We start from the raw sequence: 22659 nt of genomic DNA, 5'->3' as shown, positions 1-22659 counted from the left end.
AAAATTGCTGAGTGCTGAAATTATCTTTTTCGTTAAGGATTACTGTTGATCTACCCGGACAGACTGGTCATAAATATTCAGTAAGAAAGTTCTATGACAAGCAGGAGGTTTTTCATTCAATGTTCAGTTTGCAGTCACAAACATATCAGGCACAGCTAAGCAATTAAGTTGATCTACTGCCACTCCTAGTTGCCAGTCCATTTCCTAGCATGTAATTTAAGGATCCTACATTTTGTAGTTTGGTAAAACAAAGGGGTATTTTTGTTGTGATTTTGACCTTCCCAATCTTTAAGACTCTCAAATGTCTATACTTTTCCAGATCTGGAAAAAGTACTTTATAATTTCATACTTTTCCAGACCTTCCAAGACATATTGCCTTGTAAGCAGGCATGAAGAACATTGTGTGATGTGTCTCCTTTAGCATGAGCCAGACATATAAAATGCTGTTAGTCTTCAGGAATGAAACTACTAAATAATGAAAACTACCACAATGCAGAATATAGCAAATATAATTTGTGCTGAAGTTGGAAATTTGAAAATCATATTACAAATTGAAATCTGTTATTCAATCATATCCTTCAATGTCTGAAAAGAAGAATGAAATATATATTTAATTCCTATCAAGAAAGACACTTACAAACTCTTGAATTTAACATAAAACTCCTCCACTTCCACTTCTCCAGACTCCAACTGAAAATTGAAAAAAAGTAGTTAGTACCATAACATTACATCAGACATCAAGATGTTTAAGGAAGGATGGAAATTCATATCCAACAACACTGTTAAATCAAAACTGTAGTACTTTGCATTCGGCCCTTCTCTTTCACTACTGTGTGTGTTGACAGCAGTGAAAGCACAGGCTGAGTCATGAATCACATCAGCTCCTGCACCACACACGGCCCCATTCACAAGCAAGTTGACCCGCCGCTGGCTTCCTGCCAAAACCACAGCACTAGAGCAGACGCCAAATCTACCATTTCCTCGGGCGGGAGCCCAGTCGCAGCTGTGCTACTGAGAGTGAGAGAGAAAGCGTGCTCGTGCTTTTGAATATTATTTCTGGCTGTTTTTGTGGTGTTCTGTTTTACAGCCCATTTTGACCCTCACTTCTGGCTCCTGGAGGAGTAGTACTGCATATTCCACTGTTGCTGTTACAGCAGGGTCTAACAAGATTATCACAGCTCTCTCTCTTCACTCAGGCCAATTTCACCAAGAGCATCTGGTTTGCTTTTCCCAATGTTTATCAATTTAGAACACCAAAAATCAATGGTGAGATTTGATGGCTGTCAAGTGAAATATGGTGTGAACTGAAGACTGTAATATCATTAGGCATAAGATTATCCTTTAGATTCATATTTACACAAAATCATTGTACATTAGCTCTTCACCTTGTGATAGGCAAATCACTTTGTTACTTTGAAGGAATGTTGACACAACTTCTGTGATACTGAGAAACACAGCTATGTAGGTATGCCTTTTACCTCATACAAATGGGTAAGTATGAAAATTAGTGTGATGGCCCTGATTACCAAATTATTGTCTTTTTAAGTGAAATGCAATGAATTTACCACACAGAAATCAGATACTTTTGTCCTTTATAATTGCTCTGTGGTAAATAAACTCAGCTGTTGAGCTGCAGAGAAAAAACAAAATCCCTATCTACCAGGTCCCAAAGAAGCATCGATTTTCCCACCCAAGGATCACTTGATTTTTTTCACCTCTTTCTTGACAGCACGCATCCCCATGATCTTCTCAACAACAGGCCCCTCTGTATCAGGCACCTCCTGAATAAAAAGAATAGTCATTCATACATAATACAAAATATATTCACACAAAATAACTGCATTAATGAACAGTACTAAGTGTCATAATACAAAGAATAACAAAATAGCAAGACTAATGAGTTCAGCTGCTGACCTGCTGTTCAGAGGCATTGGAAGGGGACTTGGGACCAGTGGAGTGGTCATCGTCATCATCAGAAATCTTGAACTCAAGGTCCTCTGTATACCGTTTTCTCTTTACCTGACGACTGGACCGTCTCTTCTGCAAGCAAATTTCGTATTTCATTCTTGTGCCAGGTCATGTCTCAATACCTCATAGCATGCAGCACAGTATTGCCTACAGGCACATCTATTACTGTTCCAGAGCTTGGACATTCCACAGAAGGTTTGTGGAACTACATCATTGGAATAGATAAGGAAAGGCACTAATAAAGTAATAATATTATTAATAATAATAATAAAAAAAAAACTATGAACTATGACCATTTACTGGTAAAAGGGAACCACAGAGGAGAGTGGTTGGTGACCATGCCTAGTTCTACTAATAGATCGATATGCAAGAGAAAAAAAATACATTTGCACAGAGGAGTGCAATACACATCATATACAATAATATCTTAATTGCTGTTTTAACCATGAGTGAGCTAACATTATTTGAACTACAGTCAGTCCACAACAAGGAAACTGCCAATATGCAGATCCTTTCACTGCTTAAGTCAAATTATGTTTGGTGCTTCGGTCCCGTGTGTGGTCACTTTCAGAGTAATAGTGACTAGACTAGCTGCAGAGAACACCGGCTGGTTGGGAAGACAAAGATATTTAACAATGTTTGAAAAGAAAATTGGATTTACACTGGGTAAACATTTACAAAAATAGTACTTTAAAATAGTTTCTTATACATAGTTATACAACAGTTAAAATACATACTTGCACATTTCTATTACATGATTCCATTAATATTATTCAGAAGGAACAATTAATGCCATTAAAGGGACACTTCACGGATTAGCATTAAGCTTTGTATCAGAAGAAACCTGGTAGTATTTTCAAATGACCGTGCTTCCCTCCTTCATGACACCTTGAGACGAGCAATATCTATTTTTTGTCTGGAAAAAATCCTCGGATGACGCAAAAATAGACATCTCTAGTTCTGCATGTTTTTAACCCACCCATAAGGGGTGGGTTTTCTTTTACTGTCTATGGGGGTGTGACCTCACTCCCAGAATCCAGAAGTGGCTCCTGATGAAATATTTTGCTCCGCCTATGTATAATCTTTGCTTATGCCTAGGCTACTTCCTGGAGGAGCGGCTTGGTAGGGCAGCGAAGAGCAGTGAAAGGCAGGGAATTCTGGGAGTTGTTGGCTTTCCACCACATGAGCCAAAAATAAATATTTGGCTTTTTCTCAGTCAAGAAGGCACTGACTTTAATGACTCCACATTTCTACTACATAAATGGCCCAATTTAAAATACACATTCATCTTCCCAGCAGTGAAATGCTCCTTTAAGTAAAGGATAATGGCAACCCAGGTGTCCCAATATCTGGAATTAATGGATGAGGCGGAGGCAAAGAATTTCCTCCACCAAGTCCATTAATTCCGTACATCGTGACACCTCGAAGGCCATTATCCGCTTATCCTCCGGTTGCCACTCATATGTCGGCAAAAGTTACTATACATACTATACATTCTATTGCACACAAAGGAAACATGCACTTCAGTTTAAAAAGAAGCTGACCTGTTCAGTTCATTGCACTACTTTTATGGTTACTGACTGTGATAACCGCACAGCATAGTTAACTTTGTATACAGTTCGGTTACCAGTTGATTCCATTGTTGAGAAACCTGCTTCCTAGTTCAACCAATTTTTACTATGGTTGTTATAGTTACCATTGAAAAGAGCTTTAATATGGAACGGTGGTTAAACTATTTTTTCCTAGAATTAATAGCCCTCTATCAGCCAATCAGAAAAGTTTATTTCTCTCCGGGGTCGAGACATAATTAAGAGACATTAACAAAACCATGTTATTGACAATATCAAGAAAAAATAAATTCTGACACCTTAAAAGAGCACCTCTTCATTTCAAATATACACAGAAGAGAGGTTACAATCCTAGTGTTATATGGAGGGTAAACTACAATACCACACTGTCAACAGATCCCTTAAGACATTTTGGTATTTCAGCGCCAGAGAGGAAAAACAGTTACCTGAACACCATCATCATCCTCCTCTTCCTCTGGAGAGGGAGGTGGTGTCTTCTCAGTGTCTGAGTTGACAGATGGCTCCCTCTTCCGCTTGGCTTCCTTCTTGGTGCCCAAACCACTATCAGAGTCTGCCTTCTTCGCGCTGAGAGAGAGAGAGAGAGAGCGAGAGAGAGAGAGAGAGAGAGAGAGAGAGAGAGAGAGAGAGAGAGAGCGAGAGCGAGAGCGAGAGAGACAGAGAGACAGAGAGACAGAGAGAGAGAGAGAGAGAACAGAAACTTTCATTGTAATTATGTCAAAAAGCACAGTAATCACTATTTTCTACACAAAAACCAGGACTTGTCAATGATAACTGGAGTTGGATCACAAACAATGAACTAAAAAGCAAACTACATAATTGTAAAATGAGTACTAGATTAGTTTACCCTAGTATAGTAGCTCACCCTATTCCAGATTCATAAAAAATAGTGAGGGGGGAATAGTAGACGTAGTGTGCATGCATGTGTGTGTGTGTGTGTGTGTGTGTGTGTGTGTGTGTGTGCGCGTGTGTGTGTTTAATAAGGGACAGGCATGAAAGAACTACAGAAGTCAGGCCAGAACAGACTCCTCTTCCAGTGCAGTTTGGTTCCTGTTCTTATGCTGCCACAGCTTACACAATGCCCTGGAGGCTGTGGTGCTAGCTCGCTCTGGGGGCCCCCCTCGCCTTTCATTCGCACGCCAAGAGCAATCAAATCGCCCTGGTAACTGGCGCTCACGTGACCTGCACCTGTTCCTCTGGCTGGACGCCACTGGCTAAAGCCATCTGCTTGCTTCTGTCAGTTACTCTCTCTCTACCTCTTGTGCTCTAGCACTTCTACTCAAAGCACCTGCACTGCTTCAGTGTCTATGGGTTTCAGACTGTCAATCCTTCAGCAAAAGGAGCCAAAAAGAGTGAGAACGGGGAGAAAAAAAAAAACATACAAAGGACAGGGGAAAGGGAGAAGGGCTAGGGGGAGGAGAAGAGAGACCAGGGTTAGATGAGAGCTGATGGGCTGCTGGTGGGAGGAGGAAGAGGGGGAGGGAGGAGGATGACAGAGCTGTGCTCTCCCATGGCTGACCTTTCTGAAGCACAGAGGGCAGGGCTTTGGTTCAGAGACAAGACACACACACACACACACACACACACACACACACCCTTCTCAAAGGCCAAGCTTCTTTAGAGTAGCCTCTGCTGAAATACCACCCCTCCCCCATGTGTACGATGAAAGAGTAAGCAGGAGAGGGAGAAAATGGAGGGGGGTTTGGAGTGGCGCTGGGTAAAAGGAGAAAATGCTTTGGGTAGCTTATTCTTCCGCTCTCTCGCCCTGTGTTTGAGCAGAGAAGTACACAGGGCTGGGTGGGTGTAATTTGCGTTAGCAGGGCAGAGAGACCCGCTGCTCTAGCTCCATGAGACTCAGTGGCCGTGAGGGGGGGTTAATGGGACACCTGCCTTCATCAGCAAGATGACTCATCTTCCACTGGATCCCCCAACCCCCACTGAGTGTTCTCCCTTAGCCAAATAGCAGATGCTTACACACATGCCTGTTTTCCCTCAACAGTACACTTGATGCTATGACGCACACACAAAAGGCCAAGCTTAAGATGATACGATACGATTTCATTGTCAGTCAGGGCTGAAATTCTTTTTTCATCACTGGGCAGCTCATTTAAGAAGGACAGACATACACGTAAGATGTATAAGACCAAAGGACTTATAAATTACATGAACATACACACAAAACAAAGAATAATTATAGCACTGAATTTAATGTAGCTGGTTTAACAATAGGATAGATTGATGTTGAGTTTTTAAATCCGTTGCGATTGAAAGAATGAACTCTAAAGCGTCCGTTTCACGGCAGAAGATGATATCAGGGTTTCTGCAGGTATCAGCAAATCTCATTTCATGCTTTTTCATGCCCTTTTTCATGCCACTTCATGCCCATGTCCAACTGCAGATACTCTCACAACACGTTGCATTACTACCATCCGGTGTCGCAACTGTAAAAAACAGCCAATTAAAAGGTTCCGCCTGTAAACCCTTGCGCTATACTTCCGATCAAAATTAAATTTATATGTTTATATAATCAAAATAAATCGTGAATTTTCCCATCAAATTTACATAATTTTAAATGCCTCTGAACATCGAAGTTCATGCTTTTTCATGCCATTTCATGCCTGTATTTTCACAAAATCTATTTAAAGGGACACCAGGCAAGCCTGATGCTTTTTCTCTACGAAACTCCCCCTCGCTCGGTCTGAAGCTCTTTTCCTTTTCTTTGAGTCTTCAGTCAAGGGTTTTCGCTGCTTCTTCGCCGGCTCTGCCATTATACACACGTTTGCAACATTCTCTAGCGTTTTGTTAGCCTGCCTCTGTGCTGTAAACTGATCCTGCTTCGGTCAGCGGGTAGGATACACCGAACTTGCAAGTGGGATATTCTTCCTACAGGCAGAAGGGGCGGGCGAGAGAGCCTTCATTCGCCCCGTAATGAGTCATTTAACCATATACCGACTTACGAAGATGATTAATTAACACGAAAACGTTGCCTGGTGTCCCTTTAATTACTTTTCATGCTTTTTAATGACCCGCAGAAACCCTGTGATATTCTCTGTACAAAACATGTGAGGAGTCATTTGAAATGTTCTTGGCCAGTCTGAGCATACGGTTATTGTGAGCTTCCTGAAAGGAGTGTGCTACACGTAGTCCTGTAGTCCAGGTAGTATCTGAGAGAGACACACAGGGAAAAGGAGGGGAAGCATTTTGTTGACTACTTTGCATGAGTGGTCAACTTAAGAGTCTCCTGAGATATTCCAATTTTCAACAGTAATGGGGCTATCTAGAGGTTAAGGTGCAAATCCTTATTCATAGGGAAATGAAAACTCACTTTGTGTGAAAGCATGTAAAACACAGTGAATGGGGTGGGGGTGGGGTAAATGTAAGCTTTACTGAGGCCCGATCCATGTATTTTTGCATTCTGACTGGTTTTTCAAAAGGGTGTGGAACACAAAGTGTTATGGAGTAACTCTCTTGTTGTTCAACTCTCCTGTTGTTTAACCCTTAGAACCCTAAGCTGTTTTTAGGGCATTTTCACTACCTTTATTCATAAGGATTTATTCTGGTCATTGTAAGTGCCACACACATATATTATATATTGTTTTTTTCAGGAGAGTCTAGGCTATTCAGATCTGCCATCATTTCATGTATTAATACTAGCATTGATTTTATTTTGATTTTTAAAGAATTAAAATATAAAAAGTGTATTATAAAAATTCTTATATTTTGACATGTATCTCACCACAGCAAGCTCACAGCTCTACATGCATTTCATGTGGTTGTAGGGCAGACTGTCCTGAATCGGGCAATATAATTGCCATGTTGGAGGGATACTCTGGGGCTGAGCAATTTACAGAAATATTTGCTGTGTGATTTACGGAAATAAATGCCATTTTTTATAATGACCTTTCTGAGCTCCATATCTGTGACACGAACTGATCTGACCTCACTTGACCCGAGGTTATGTGTTAGCCTGCGTGCCTGTGTGTATGCTGTCATAATAATTCTCATCTTTTTACTGCATTGCCATGAACAAAGTAAAGGCAAAAAAGGTGTTTTATTTGTTGAACAAATTGGGATGCAATGTGAGCCTTGAATTGGATGCCATGCAGGAATTTGCTAGGATCTCAAAACCGGAATATGAACATGCTTTGCCATAGAGAAACACATGATAGCATTGGATTATAAACATGCTTTGCCACAAGAACAGACAAAAACGTGGGGTAAGTCCAGCTATATGAAGTTATTATTTTGCTGTCACTTCGTCTGTTTTATAACCCAGAAGGATGTACTTGGTATCAAATGATAGCTCTGAGTCTCCTCTTTCATCTGACATGCGTGGCATATCTATGCGATCACGGGTCCGCGAGTAATTCAAACGAGAGTAATGAGTGTGCAGCGTTGGTTTGTGTACATGACGTTATTATTTTGCAGTCACTTCGTCTGGTTTTATAAGCCCGAAGGATCGATAAACATGGTACCAATGGATAGCCCTGTGCCTCCTCTTTCATCTGACATGCTTGCCATATCGATGCGATCACGGGTTCGCGAGTAATTCAAACTAGAGTAATGTGTGTGCAGGTGAACGCAGAGAAGTATAGACTGTAAATATGATGCAATTTGATTTAATTTCATGATTTTTTTTAATTTTCATACTTGATCGTACAGACAAGTGTGTAGTCTCGTTGGAAAGCCCCACTTGTGCTCTGTCGTGCAATAAAGGTTTCATCTCGCTGCGATGAACCGTTCCGGAGCAATGTAACAGAGAAGAAGGGGTGTGTTTTTTGACGCACTTTGCGTCAATCGGGTTCTAAGGGTTAACCAACCACAAGCTTTTGGCAAGTCAGAGCAATTTTAGGTGGACAAAAAATACCGTAGGAGGAGTTATGAGACATCTGCTAAGATACACAAAGCACATGCTGCCATGCACAATTTTGTGTGGGGTATGCTGGCTAGCGATTTTCTGCTTGTCAGAAAGTAAATATGGTTTACACAAAATTAATATTTGTTTTCGAACAGATACAAAGCCATAGATACCAGACAGCCAAATACATCTAATTGTAAATTGTGTGTGTAAAGAGGGTGCCTATTTTAAACCCTGTAGCAAGTGACGACGCTATAAACACCGTCAACGTGCTTAAGTCACTTATGCCCTCCTACCAGTTCCTATGGCCACTTGGCCAGTGTGAATGCAAATGAAAAAACAGTTTTGGGGAAGAGTAGTTAGTAGAACTGATTTAGAAGTGGACTATAACGAAGTTCCTGTAACTACTTGATCTGAAACAGACCCATGTTACCTCAGCCAAAGAGGGAGGGAGCAGACAGGTTACACCAACCTCATCATTTCATATTTCTGTCATCTCTGTTCAATATTAGCCTGGAGATTCCAGACCCTGGTAATCTAGAAAGTTTAAGGGTCTGGCCACGAATAATGTAATGGCCCAACTCGAGGGGCGGCACCAAGCTTGCATTTGAAAATCTCACTGCACGCAATTGGATAACACAATACGACCAACTTTTTCTGACTGATTCCAGACTTCGACGCAATTGGATAACACTACGACTGTCATCTGTTTAGCTCGCCTTTGGCCCGCCTATATCAGATAAGCCGATGTGATTGGCTCCCCGCGATACAAGTGGCAAAAGTAACGTGCATCATTACTCATTGCCAGAGTGTCTCAGACAATTTTAAATTGTGCTCTTGCGAGAACTCTGGATTTTCCAGGGTAGTTAAATATAGGATTTATTGGGAAAGAATGAGATTTGATATGCCAACTGCACTCTGATTTTGGAAATGAACACCTCTCAGAACTACAGCTAAGAAATCTACTTAAAAACGACTTTAAAAAAACATCCAATCAAACAATATTCAGCAACTATGTCTACAAAATTGCTTTGTTTAGAAATGTGCTAGCATAACAAGGGGTGAGCCAGAGCACTAAAATTAATCAGTGAAGTTTTCTGTCTTTAATAATCATTAACAATTTGCCTGAAATTGTAGGCTATTGGAAGTACATTTTTACTGTATTTTATCTGCATACCATTTCACACTTTCGCCTATCTCTTTTGACAGGCCTTCCATTTATATTGGTAAAAGATTGTTACATGCACGAGTTCAACCAACAGCCAATCACACCTCAAACACAGCATAACAACACAGCTGCATTCAGAAGTAGCAAAAAGTTGTCTTTCTCTATATGCTGCATAGCCGAAAGAATGCCTGCCCATGAACCTAACCCACCTCCTTTTGGAAATGGAAATCAGGTTTCTTGGCCAAGTATACTTGCATATACAAGGAATTTGGTCTCTGCATTTATCCCATCCGTGAATTAATGAACACACAGCGCACACAGTGAGGTGAAGCACACACTAATCCGGAGCAGTGAGCTGCCTTGCTACAGAGCCACTCGGGGAGCAGTGAGGGGTTAGGTGCTTTGCTCAAGGGCACTTCAGCCATTCCTACTGGTCGGGGATCGAACCGGCAACCCTTCGGTTACAAGCCCGAAGCCCTAACCATTAGGCCACGACTGCCCGACTGGACGATTGTTATGCTGAACAGAAGAGAAAATTAGAAGGTGAGCAAAAAAGAGGTGAGCAACAGACAGGTAGTGGATTACAATACATGCTTGAGCTAGCCTCAAAACGTTATGCGTCAAAAGAGGTTTTTGGAGATGTGGGGGCAATAAACATATGCTGTGACTTGTGCATGTTTAATATCATGGTGATGTGACATGAGCCATTTTCTCGTAGTAAATCCTATGCTGTGGCCCGTGAGAAAAAGGTTTGGAAAACACTGCGCTAGAGAACACATGATGAACTAGAAAGGAATATACTATTAAACATAGCTCCAACTCAATGAAGCGCAGAAACACATGACTGCGCACAATAGGTGCTCCATCTATAGCAGGGTTGGTCAAGAATCATTTCAGTAGCGACTGAGTGATCTTATGACCATCTTGACTCCCGTTTAAACTGAGGTTATACACCATGTAAACACCCAAATACATTTTCCAAGAGAATTCACATGTTTATCTATCACACAAGGAGCAAATATAATGTAAAAAATACAGTAAATATACTAGCAAATGCAGAAAATAAATATATCTTATTTATTTATTTATATATATATTTATTCATTAATTTATTGCTCGCATCTTAAAATAGGTCTTTTTAATTTGGGGCAATGCTTTCACATGACTTTGTTGTTTAGCTGTCACACTTCTTCAGAGCAGAATTGAAGTGATCACCTACAAGAAAGCAATAGGGCTATCTGGGTCAAGAGCCTTGCTCATGGACACAATGGTGGTAGCTCCTGGGACTGAACTCACAAAAGAAGGCCACATCCCTAACCACTAGACCACAGTCACCTGATCACCACCTAACTACACCACCACCAATGCTTTGGTCCACTGTCTTGTTGTAGGATGAAATGGGCTCGAGTCAAAGGATTATAGCCTTCCTTGTTCTAGATTCCTTTTACATACTATACAAGCATCTAAAGAATCCCTAGCCCATCAGATTTTGTCTACCAGAGAGATGATGCTTGAGAGATGGTGTCAAAGCTCCTTTCAAACATCTTCCTACGCCTCTCAAAATACCCTGTGATACTAATGCTAAGCACAGACCAAGCAGACTTCAAAACCACACGCTGTAATGGCTGTTTTTAAGTCGCCTTGTGTTGCCGGCCGAAAAAGCTGCACTGGAACACACCGCTAAGACTCAACTACCACGTACATTCTGCACCTGTGCAATATTAGTGATATTACCATGGTTTCAATGTTTCCTCTACCTTGACCCGCCCCACTCTGTCTCTGGCAAAGGTTGAGTAAAAGTTCATGGTAAGCCAACCAATCATCCCTTATGCAGTTGTCCCGCCCCCTCCCCTACCTAAATAAAAAAAACTTTAAAAAACGTTATCTTTTTAAAAAGTTTAACGCCCCCCCCCCAAAAAAAAAAAAAAAAAAAAAAGAAAATTGCAATTAGATTTCCCAAATTCAGCAAATGGCTATTTAAAGATCTAGTTTGTGATTATGAAACGGCTCCTCTTTTGTGCGGAACCCGCAAAGGGTCAAGGTGGAAATGATCTTTATTGAGGTGGAATTTTGTTTTAGCTACTTTTATGTACCCTTGCAATACATCTGCATTTCCTTGCAATAGATTTGCTAACTATTGTATTGAGAGGGAATGCGATGTAAATTCCTGGAAGAGGCCAACAGTTTATTCTGTATGTATATCCCTGTAAACAGGCCAATTACTACATTCACTTAAGGAAAGCTGGCAGTACCTTGGCTTCTTGGAGCTCTTGGCTTTAGGGGTGGATGTTGCCTTAGCCTTCTTCTCCTTGAGCTCTTTGGGTGTTTTGGGAGTCTTGGGCTCCTTCTCCTTTGGTTTCTTCTTACTCTTCTTCTGTGCAGGGTGGGTCTGGGTTGCATCCGGGCTCAACACAGCCTCAGGGTCCTTCTCCACATTGCCGGACTCCCCGTCCTCCGTCTCACTCACCTTGGCTTTCTTCTTCTTTTTCTTTTTTGGCTTCTGGTTGCTTTCCATCTGCTGCTGGTCACAGTTGGTTGGCTGAGGGCTTTGGCCACAGGCAGAGGTGGGAGGCCCGCTGGGTGTGGTCACCTCTACTGGAGGCTCTGATGGGGAATGCTACCAGGGAAACAGACAGAGCAACAAACATCAGAGGAAGGAGCAGACAAGTGCACAATAGTAATCCTACAATCCTAACATGCCTAATGCAGGTCTGTGCACCTACAGAGAAAAATACCAAGATCCAAGGACAAGCTCACATTTCAGGCAATCAAGTGGTATGAAATCTCTCTCATACAAGCAAAACTACCACTCCAGTGTCCAAGATAACATTCCCCGGGAGATTTGTGCTGGCCCCTTGTTTACTGGCTTAGAAGAGTCACGTTTACAATTTACAATTAAAATTAGTCCACTTATATAGGTATAGGTTCTTCTGCATTTTGAGTAGTTCGGAGATATTGAGCTTCAAAGTTTTAGAATTCCACAGAGATATATTGATAAGTGGAACAATCCTCTTTAGATATAACATCCAAAAATGCATACAACTTCAAGAAACACCTCACCTTAAGTTCACACAGAATAAGAATATGTGAACTCAATATTGACAAAAATGTCAGATAGAACCTTATAATTCTAAGAGGACAAATTGTAAATGTATTACATTGTAATGAGCTCCCTGTATTGTAGTAGCCTCACATGCTCAGCTTCAACCAGTTAGCACCACAGGCGAGGTGAGCGGAGTCATGATGGAGACTGGCATAAAAACTGACACTGGCCCAACTAACTTACGCTGAATTCTGGCTACTCATACTGTGCTCTTACACACTGCTCCTCAAAACTTCTTAGCCCCAGTCTCTGTACACCCGTCTCCCTTCAGGCCAATTCACACCAAGGAGTCACAAGACGAAACAGTTAGAGACAAGTTGCAGTGTTTTGAATTAATTGTAGAGGGTTTCAAGCCTCAAGGATTTGGAGGGTAAGAATCAGCGAGTTAGCATCCCAGCTGGCCGCCACATCTTTAAAAATGGCGTCCGACATGTGCTTGCGTCTGGCTCCAATTTTACAAACAAGCCAATTAGGTGCCGCATTTCCGGTGGCCACAAATTAGGTCATCATTGTGGATTGGTGGTCGAGATAGCAATTTCCTGCTGGGAGGATCAACCAATCGACATGGGCAATACAAATTATGCACTAGTGATGCCCGGGTCAGGGTTTTTTATATCCCGCGCACACCCGACCCATTTTGGAGATCCAATCCGCCCCGCCTGGCAATATTATATACATTTAACATCAACCCAAACACGACCCGCAAATTCCTAATTTTATTGATGCGTGGTTGCATCAATATCATGTAGCCAAAATTAATTTTAGCCTACTTTACTTCACAAGACATACATGTAGGATAACAAATAAATAAATCCAGTGCAGTCAATGTAGCCTTGTCTAAAACGTTATGGCTAATGTTAAACTGAAACGGGAAAAGTCTGAACTTCAAAGTAGCAATCTCTCTCTCTCTCTCTCTACACAAACACGCGCACACGGATCTAAATGTTATCTGTTTGGGTACATAGGTGTTTTATGAAATATATGCTAATTAAGGCCATCATCTGGATAATTAAACAACTGTTTATTTATTTTTGTTTTGTTATTTCTGTTTATTTATTATTATATGAATAGGCTTTGTCCCCTCCAATGGGGTATTTTTGTATCCAATCAACTCTGGTGCGCATATGCATGAGAGACAGAGACGGAGAAGGAGAGAGGAACACAAGGGGGGAATTTCGCACTTGAATATGTTAACCCAGAACGTTGCTAGCCTATCTATCAAATTTGACCCGACCCACCCTCGACTTTACCTGGAAATCTCACCCGAACCCGCGGGACTCGCGGGTGAACCCGTGGGTCATAATCTGGCCGGCGCTACACTATTATGCACATAGTTATCTACAAATTATTTCATCCATGTAGATTATCTGATGCTCCCAACAGGAAATTGCCAGCTTAACCACAAATCTGTATTAAAGACATACGTTGTACTTTACGTTGTCTCCATCTCTAAAAATGACCTCTGTGAAACACCATTTTGAAAATGTCTTCAAACTTTTTTGGCTGAAGTAGCTAGTAGCTAGAAAAGAGTGGGGGCAGTATGTCCCGTCTTTTTAGTTCTATATAATACCTCCATGGTTGCAAGCCATTTCTAAAGAAATCGCAGTTGCAAGTTTTTACAACACGGCATTTATGACATGTCACTCAGTAAATCCAACAGAAACGTCATTTCAGAGTTTTGGTCAAAGGAGAGGCAGAGAAAAAATTATTAACTCTGTTTTAAAGAACACCAGAGCAATATGCTCAATTGCAAAGTAACAAAAATAAACAAAACAAAAAAAAGATTTGACTGACTGTTGGTTAGCTAGATGGTTAACTTTGCTGGGTAACTAGCCAACTAGCTGGTTCATCTGGCTGCATAGAATGATGCAACAAAAGCATTGTTATGGAAACGTGTGCTGCAGCAAGTCGCCACTTTATAAAATGCTGCAGATTGTCACACTGTGAATCTCTGGTGTATATAGGCCTTTAATCTCCCCTTCCTTTTTATTTGACCATCCTTCTCGAGTTGGGCTGACTGGAAACCCACTGGCAGCCGAATTGAGCATCCAGCTGCCCAGAATCCCAAGAGAAGATGGGCCTGAGCCATTGACAGTAATAAATAAGAGTTGTAGTTTAAAGGGAATATTAAGGGGCACATTTATAGACTTCAGCAAATTTACAGCTCTTTAAAGGCCAGTACATCTTTAATATCAACAGTCTACTCCCTCTCCAAACCCTGTGAATGACATTGAAGATGTGACATTTGAGAGCTGATTTTCAGAAAATCTGAATATGTTTGACTGCATAGTTTCTCCTTTCTCTCTCTACCTAAAAGGCATGCACTTGATGAACAAGTAAAAAAAAACTTGTGGTAAAATGCAAGTTTCCTGTAAACACATACCAAGAAACAGTGCAGCGTGCATGCCAAATAATGGCAAGGTCACACAAAAAAAGCTCAGAATGGTTGAGCCATCAGAGCAGCTGGAGCAGTGAGCTGGTGGGATGCTTTAATGGATAAATGTCTCCCCTCTTGCCAAGCCTCCCCAATAATCAATTGCATGAATGACAATAGGACCTACCACACATGCTCTCTGAATCACTAATTCGAGAGCAGCAGTGCAGAATACAATATGCTTAATATAAGGTTTCATCTCCATGTGACAAGGGGCAGAAAGGGGGATGGGAGACTGATGTGTCAGTTAATCTAGCAAGCAAAGGGTTCTATAACGGAGTTAAATACTCCATGGATGAAGCACCATCATTTTCTGAAGGACATTTACTTCAGTGTTTTATCAAATAAAATCACTGTTGTTCAAGAGGTGAATTTCCTTTACTGATGCAAAAACTAAGTATGAATCTGTTCACAGACCTGCAGCTTTGTCAATTACCTATACTAAGGTGAGACAAGGCCTACGGACGCCTCTGTAAGCGCTTTCAGATATAACCTCCGGAGTATACGAGGAGGTTTGTCAAACGGAGGTCCTACCCTTCGGATGATTCAGATATGATGCTAACCTGCGGACCTAATACTGACCTTATATGGACGTATGTGTGAACGACATACACGCACATTACAGAATCTCCGTGTGGTTGTCGAGTGAGGGGTGGGGGCTTGTAGAGTTCACAAGATGCGAGACATGACGCAGAATATATGTGGCCGCTGCCTGTCACAGCTGCTTTTTGTTTACAAAATATAGCCTATGCATTATGTAGGCTAAAGAAGAGAAATCTATTGTGAATAGGCTAATACTTGAAGTAGGCTAGTCACGTAAGCACGCACTTGAAATTGACCTAGCCTACAGTATTTGTATGTGTGCTTCAAATAAACACATTTATCTGTTTTCAACGTTATGTACCAGAATTAGCTATTGGAGAGAGAGAGCATGCACAACCTTAAAGGTAGGCTACCAGCCAATTCAGTAGGCTAACTCAAGACTTCAAGATCATACAACGTTTTTAAGCAACAAACAAAAAACTAACATTAATAACAGTTAAAGGACAGGTTCGGTATTCTATACTTAAAGCCCTGTTTTCAGATAGTTTAAGCTGCTGTCCTGAGAATTTTCGGTTTCTGTGGTAGCGCCCCCCTTCCTCCAGAACGCTGCATAGGTGCACTGGAACAATCCTTCCTAAAACGCATTAAACTTTCGTTTACAAAGACGTGAAACTCACCGAGTGGTCAGGGGTGTTCGCTGATATGCTCACACAAAAATCGCTGCAAAAGACGCTTTCCAACAGGTGTTTACCATGCGTTGTAAAACTGTGGAGCTATTTTTCCAAACGCCTCACACCCGTACATTCTTCCGTTGAGAGCTTGAATAAGACACTCCAGCCCAGTTGGTGGCGATAATGCACCTTACACCGTCTTGCCAATTACAAGCAAACCACTGGCATTTCATTGAATACACAGAAGAAGCAGAAGATCGCCGTCTTGAAGTATTTTGCGACAGCTAAAAATGAGGCGATTTTGTGCAGCTCCGAATTGCGGGAAAATTCGTAGCAAAAAAAGTTGTCACAGACTTCCTTTCAACGATCAAGAAAGGCTAAAGTTGTGGCTGGAATTTCTGGGGTTGGATGTGAGCACACCTTTCTGCAGAAAGCTGATCACCGTGTCTCTGCGGTCTGCATTTTACTGAACTTCGCTGGAGGTCGAAAGAAATCGCCCAAAAAGCTCTTTCGCCTGAAAAATACAGCGGTTCCCACATTACCTCCTGGGACGACAGAGTTGGAAGAACTTGGGGTAAGAACTTATTTGTTATGTCCATAACCTGTCATGTTCACATCATAAGCCTAACACTAACCCTAGCCTACATGAATAATTTGGCTACATGATTTTGTACGTTTACTATTTTTTTTGGCTGTGGAACTTTCATGATTAAAACGTAATGGTTCACGTAGGCTATCATTCACATCGTGCAAGTTCCAAGACATTTTAGCATTAGCCATAGTTGGACGTGACAATAATTTGGATAGCGTAGTAGCCTACGATACCGCAACTGTTACTTCTATACTCTTTGATAAGACTACAGAAAGAATACAAACAACCCCATATCCGTTTCCGGCAGCGGAGTAATACCGTACCTCACAGCACATCCAATACAAGTCAATGGAGTTGGACAAAAACTACGATAAAACCTGTTGGAAAGAATCTTTTGCAGCGATTTTTGTGCGTTGCGATGCGTTTTAGGAAGGATTGTTCCAGTGCACCTATGCAGCGTTCTGGAGGAGGGGGGGGGGGGGCTACCACAGAAACCGAAAATTCTCAGGACAGCAGCATGTGTCCAAATTTCAATCTGAAACGTTCTATTTAATCATAAACTATCTGAAAACAGGGCTTTAAGTGTAAAATACCGAACCTGTCCTTTAAGTTGTTCGTTTTTTCATGGTTTATTTTTTCCAAAAGCATCCTCTCCCCATGTGTAGCATTTATGTAAGGAGCTTGGAACAAAGTTGGGTTTTCTTCGTTTTCATTTTCTCTAGGCATATATGCTCAGCAAATATCAGCGAGCTCAGCAGGTCATGAAGGCTATCAATGAACAGAAAACCGTGTTGGTTAACAATTTATTAAATACTACTGTTATTGTCGTCAACGACGTCGCTATAGGCTACTGCCTTTTCAGCGCCTTCTGCTTATGATGATTCAGTCTTCGGAATTCGTTTGTCCTTGCCATGCAGTGTCTCTAACGTTCCCTTCAGGTGTTCTATCAAAATGTTGTATGCCCTCATGGACAGTAGCTCCGTGATGTCTGCATATTTCCAGGTCGGAGATTTTCTGGACAGCACTATGCCACTCCATCATAACACTGGCATTTAAGTCAGATCTAACCACATGGACGCACGAAAGAAACGTCACCAATTCAGACTTCCATATGACCGGTTATGTCGTTCAGATATACGGCCCCACCGTTTAACATCGGCAGAACCTCCGGTCTTACACGTATGACTGAAAGGGCTTATTGTCTATCTATTGGTGCTCAGAAAGATCCTTAGAAGAATCACTGGTAGGGAATTAAATGTAGACGATTCTACACAGGAACAAAACAGAAAGCACAGAGAATTAATTTTGATAATCCCCTTGATCATTTGTTTCTGATATATTCCTGATACAGACTAAGGTTATGGCAACAGTTTATCTAAAAGAAGCAGTGTGAGATTGTTGTCGACTACTTTGTGCTACAATATCTAGGCATTTGTTGCATAACTCTAAATAAATATCCTAACTATCATGTCAGCCTACTGGCTTTGAACTATAATAACATTAAGAACAATTTCAGATGAGGAGTTACTAGTGAAAGTAATGAGACACAGAGATGGTGAAAACAGAGGCCGAATACCTCTCTGTGCTTGACGTGCATGTAGGAATAAGAGCCACCATTGTGCTAGAATTGGTCAGCAGAGAAAGAGGCTTTCAGTACAAAACAACCTAATGGCATCAGAAGCACGTGACATGCATGCGCACACACACTCCTATTGAGTGGCAGGCCCACTGACTCTACACTCCCCCACACCCAAACCATCTCCTCCCTACAGGACACATCCTCCTGTACACCATTAACTCACGCATGAGTCCTCTGAGACAGTCGAGGCAAACAGACAGACAGAGTAGGCATATGACAGAGCACGAGGGGGTAATGGGGAGACGGTAGAAGAAAATGGCAGTGTGAGAAGGAAGAGGGTGGAGAAAGAAGGGGAGGGTGAGAGGGAGGGGAGAAAGAACAGGCGGAAGAGGGGCAGACAGAGGAGCAGAGATATGCTTAGAGCAGGAAGGGAGTATTTCCCCTTCAGAGAGCGGGGGCAGGGGAGGGGGAGAAGATTAGCACTGTGGCGCCTGTATCTAAGGGAGGGCCAGGATATGCGCTAAATAGGAAACAAACAGTTGTAAAAATCCCCACCACCACCACTCACACACACCTACACAATCACTCCAAACAACTCCACACACAGCCTGGGAAATGCTTAAATCTGTCCAACACAAACACTGAAATGTGACACCACAAGGGAGTCAAACATATAATTGATGTTCACAAGTTCGAGGATGTGGGTGGTGTTCATATACATTTCTGTATTGAGCTTTCATGAGCACCCACCTGCATTAGAGGCACTTTCTGGCTGGGTGGAGTTGACTGGTGTGGTGGCGCCCAAGGCTGCTGTGAGGGAGGAGAGTTCTGATGGATGGCAGCCAGGTGTGTCTGCTGGGGTGGGGGCAGTGCAGCAGAAGGAGGGCACACCTGCTGCAGCTGCTGCTGGAAAGGCATTGGAGGTGACTGCAGCTGTGAGCCCACTCTCTGGGGCTGCTGAGGATGCAGTCTCTGGTCTGGTGGCCCCTGTTGTGGAGGCAACTCATGGCTGGGGTTGGTGGTTCTGCCCTGGGCTCTGTGGTTGGGTGACAGAGGGTTGTACACCTGTGTGGAAAGCTGCTGCTGCTGGGGGTGGGGTATCTGCTGGACCCTCTGAGGAAGCGGCATGTTGCCTGCTGCACTCTGAGGGACACCAGGGTAACCACCTGCGGCAACCATGTCTGGACCCAGGCCTGTGCTGGGAGGGCGACTATGCTGAGGGGGAGGTGGTGTGCCAGCAGGAGTGCTCAAGTTCCTCATAGGTGACATTGAGGGGGGTGAACCATAGGATCCCTGAGGCAGATGCTGTTGCTTCTGCTGCGGCTGGAGCTTCTGCTGGGCTGCAGAGGAGTTCTGGCCCGGGTGCATAGGCTGAGCATTCATTTGGTTCATCTGGTGGAGAGCAGGCTGCTGCTGCTGGTGCATTGGTCCCTGCTGGGGCCCGCCAGTAGGCGGGTATCTTGGCTGCTGGGGTGGTGGGCCACCCTGGCTAGGATAGCTGCTGCTGGTGTTAAGGCTCATGCTGGGACTCATCCCTGAAGGGTTGGCTAATCCCTGATTAAGGTTGCCGTATGGAGGGTAGGGAGGGTACTGTCCTGAGCTGGTTACAGTGTTTGGAGTCACAGGCTGGCTGTGCATGTTGTAGCCCAAGTTGGGGTGTGCTCTTCCAGGAATCACCTGTTGTTGCTGAGGCTGCTGCTGCCTTGAAGGACTGGGTGGATATTGAGCATTATGAGCACTAGGAACAGCATCAGGCCGGTGCCCAGCCTGGTTGGGTCGGTGGAGGAATTGCTGAGGGGCCTGTGGGTGCCTCGGAGGCTGCTGGGCTGGGTGCCTCATGGGGGGTGCCCCAGGGGGTCCACCAATATTGGAACTCTGTTGGAGGCCAACATGGCCCATGAAGTGACTGGGCTCCTGTGGCAAACTCTGTGGAAAATGGTTCATCCGGGGAGGAGTTTGCGTTTGTCCATGACCTGGAATTGTGTAGTCATTATGGCCCATGTAAGGGCTCATCTGATGACTCCCATGGCCTTGAGGGCCAGAGCCTCCATGTTGGGACTGGGTTGCTTGCTGTTGCTGCTGCGGCTGGAACGGAGGGCGGCCCTGTTCGGACACCTGCACTACTTGTGGCGGGGGGCCCCAAGTACCGCCACTCCCATCACTAAAAGCCTGGGCTCGGGCATCCGCCTGTGGGCCAGGATATCCATGGTGTCCAGGTGGTGCAGGTCCTGTAGAAGCAGAATGGTAGCGGGACTGAGGGGAGGACATGCCATTTACAGGGCCATTGGCTAGCATGCGACCACTCTGTGGCTGCTCATACTGGCTGAAATGATCATAGTGGTGGGTTGGAGGTGGTCCCAGCTTTGGCTGGCCAGGAACGGCCTGTGGAGGCATGTGAATGCTAGAGGAGAGCGGTCCATAAGCCTGATGATCATGACCCATGGCTGGGCCCATAGGGTTGGCTTGGGCCTGTGGTGGGTAACCACAATCCCCCAGACTCTCCAGTTCATCTGAGAACAGATTCCCATCATCCCCAAAAAGGCTCATCATACTAGGATCTGCCATGACGCCAGGTCCCCTAGCAGCACGGCTCAGGAGCCGAGCTTCAGAAGCGGGACGTGAGGGATGATGTATGCTCACACAGAGGTGGGTGTCCTCAAAGCCGCTAATCCTCTAACCAATCTGCAACATGTCACTCCATATTTCCTTAATTCACTCAGCGAACACAGCGGAAGATAAAGTCAGGGCACGGGACCTGTAGAGAGAGAAACATTTTTTTTTAGAATGGATAGATCCAGAAGGTAGTAAGTACTGCTTAGCTTTTCCCTTTCTGGCCATATATTTGACATAACTATCATGTCTGTGCCCTGTACACTGCAATGTAAAGAACAAAGTGCCTTTACATGCATACACAAAACAGTAGAGGCATAGCAAACAAGCCTGTGTCAAACTTTAATCCCCTCCCCCATCCCACAGTGCACTCTTCTTTTTTTAAGGTCAAACAAAAGGGTTACTCTCAACACACAAGAACCAAGCCTCAGCTCATTCATTCTTTACAGCTGGGATGTTGGTTGGTGAAAGAACAAAGGCTATTGGAACAGAGAGGAGGCCAGCAGAAGCGGTTCTAGTTAAACAGCAGCAGCTGCCAAACCAGCCTGGCAGATGTGGGAACACAAGAAAACTGTCCACCTGCTGAAGAAAGTACTTTGAGTATGTAGACCACAAGTGTAAATGTCTCTGTGTAAGAGTGGTAGAAAATGCAATTAAACAAATACAATAGGTGTGTTTGCTTTTTTGCGACAATGCGGATATGTGTGTGGGATAGAGTTCAACCCCTCACCCTCCTGTCTGAGTACTGAATTTGTCAGCCAGGCACCTCTAACCTGGCTGTCCCAAGAGGTGTAATCAGATGAACTGAGCCAGGGGAATTATGGAGACGTGAGATAAAGCAGGCCTGGGGGTTGGGCCTCAGACAGCCAACTCACAAACCACGCCTCATCTACCTCCTGCGTGTGTTTAGAGGGGTTGGGGTGGGGTGTGTGTGTGTGTGTGGGGGGGGGGGGCAGACAGAGAGAGCGCATGTGGAGTGGAGCAGAGGGGGTGGGTGAGGAATGCGTCGCCTTAACTTACTTCAACACAGGCACCAACCCCCTCCTCCAACCTCCCCCTCTCATCTCACTGGGCCCTGGACATGGCTGTTTAAACCATCCACACACAAATCTCCCATTAAGCTACCTACCTCAGCAGCCATTTTATACTGCAAGATGCATTTCAAAGATATAACAGATCTTTCTTACAAGGAATCAACTGAAATGATCTCTTGGCCACTTCATATCTCAAATGAAAATGAATTAATCAGAATTATTCACAAAATTGATTACCACAGACAAAGGAATCATCAAATTTGATAGTCATTCTAGAAAGAAAAGAAAAAAATCAAATTTGAGTAACTGAATTACTACCTTAAGCATGGAATTTGGGTTAGGGGCTGAAAGGAGGTTTCAAATCTACCTGGCCCTACAGTAATTTGACCAGTCCTCCCAGGAACAACATTTATTGTTAACATGTATAATGATCTGACCAAAAGTTAAAGCATTCAATACTGTTTAGCTACTTTTACCAGGGAGCGAGAGAGCAAGAGAGAGAGAGAGAGCGCT

At 43.3% G+C, this 22659-nt stretch overlaps 1 protein-coding gene across 3 annotated transcripts in view; it reads right to left on the bottom strand.

Annotated features, from left to right (window-relative positions):
- Positions 1 to 22659, bottom strand: part of chd7 (chromodomain helicase DNA binding protein 7) — a 77340-nt gene that overhangs the window by 41328 nt on the left and 13353 nt on the right. For all 3 annotated transcript variants that reach the window (XM_076293369.1, XM_076293371.1, XM_076293370.1), the window contains exons 2-7: positions 19253 to 21257; positions 11833 to 12197; positions 3983 to 4121; positions 1915 to 2040; positions 1716 to 1781; positions 638 to 690 (exon numbers count right to left, since the gene is read on the bottom strand). In XM_076293369.1, coding sequence (XP_076149484.1) covers positions 638 to 690; positions 1716 to 1781; positions 1915 to 2040; positions 3983 to 4121; positions 11833 to 12197; positions 19253 to 21067 — 2564 coding nt within the window. In that variant the 5' untranslated portion in view covers positions 21068 to 21257. The remainder of the gene's footprint in view (positions 1 to 637; positions 691 to 1715; positions 1782 to 1914; positions 2041 to 3982; positions 4122 to 11832; positions 12198 to 19252; positions 21258 to 22659) is intronic.

The sequence above is a fragment of the Alosa pseudoharengus genome, unplaced genomic scaffold (genome assembly GCF_046254945.1).
Source record: "Alosa pseudoharengus isolate Yale_2024_CS ecotype anadromous, Long Island Sound unplaced genomic scaffold, YU_APseudo_1.1 YU_APseudo_1.1_scf_2, whole genome shotgun sequence".
Taxonomy (NCBI): domain Eukaryota; kingdom Metazoa; phylum Chordata; class Actinopteri; order Clupeiformes; family Clupeidae; genus Alosa; species Alosa pseudoharengus.
Note: the sequence above shows the minus strand (reverse complement) of the source record. Positions and strands in the feature narration are given on the sequence as shown.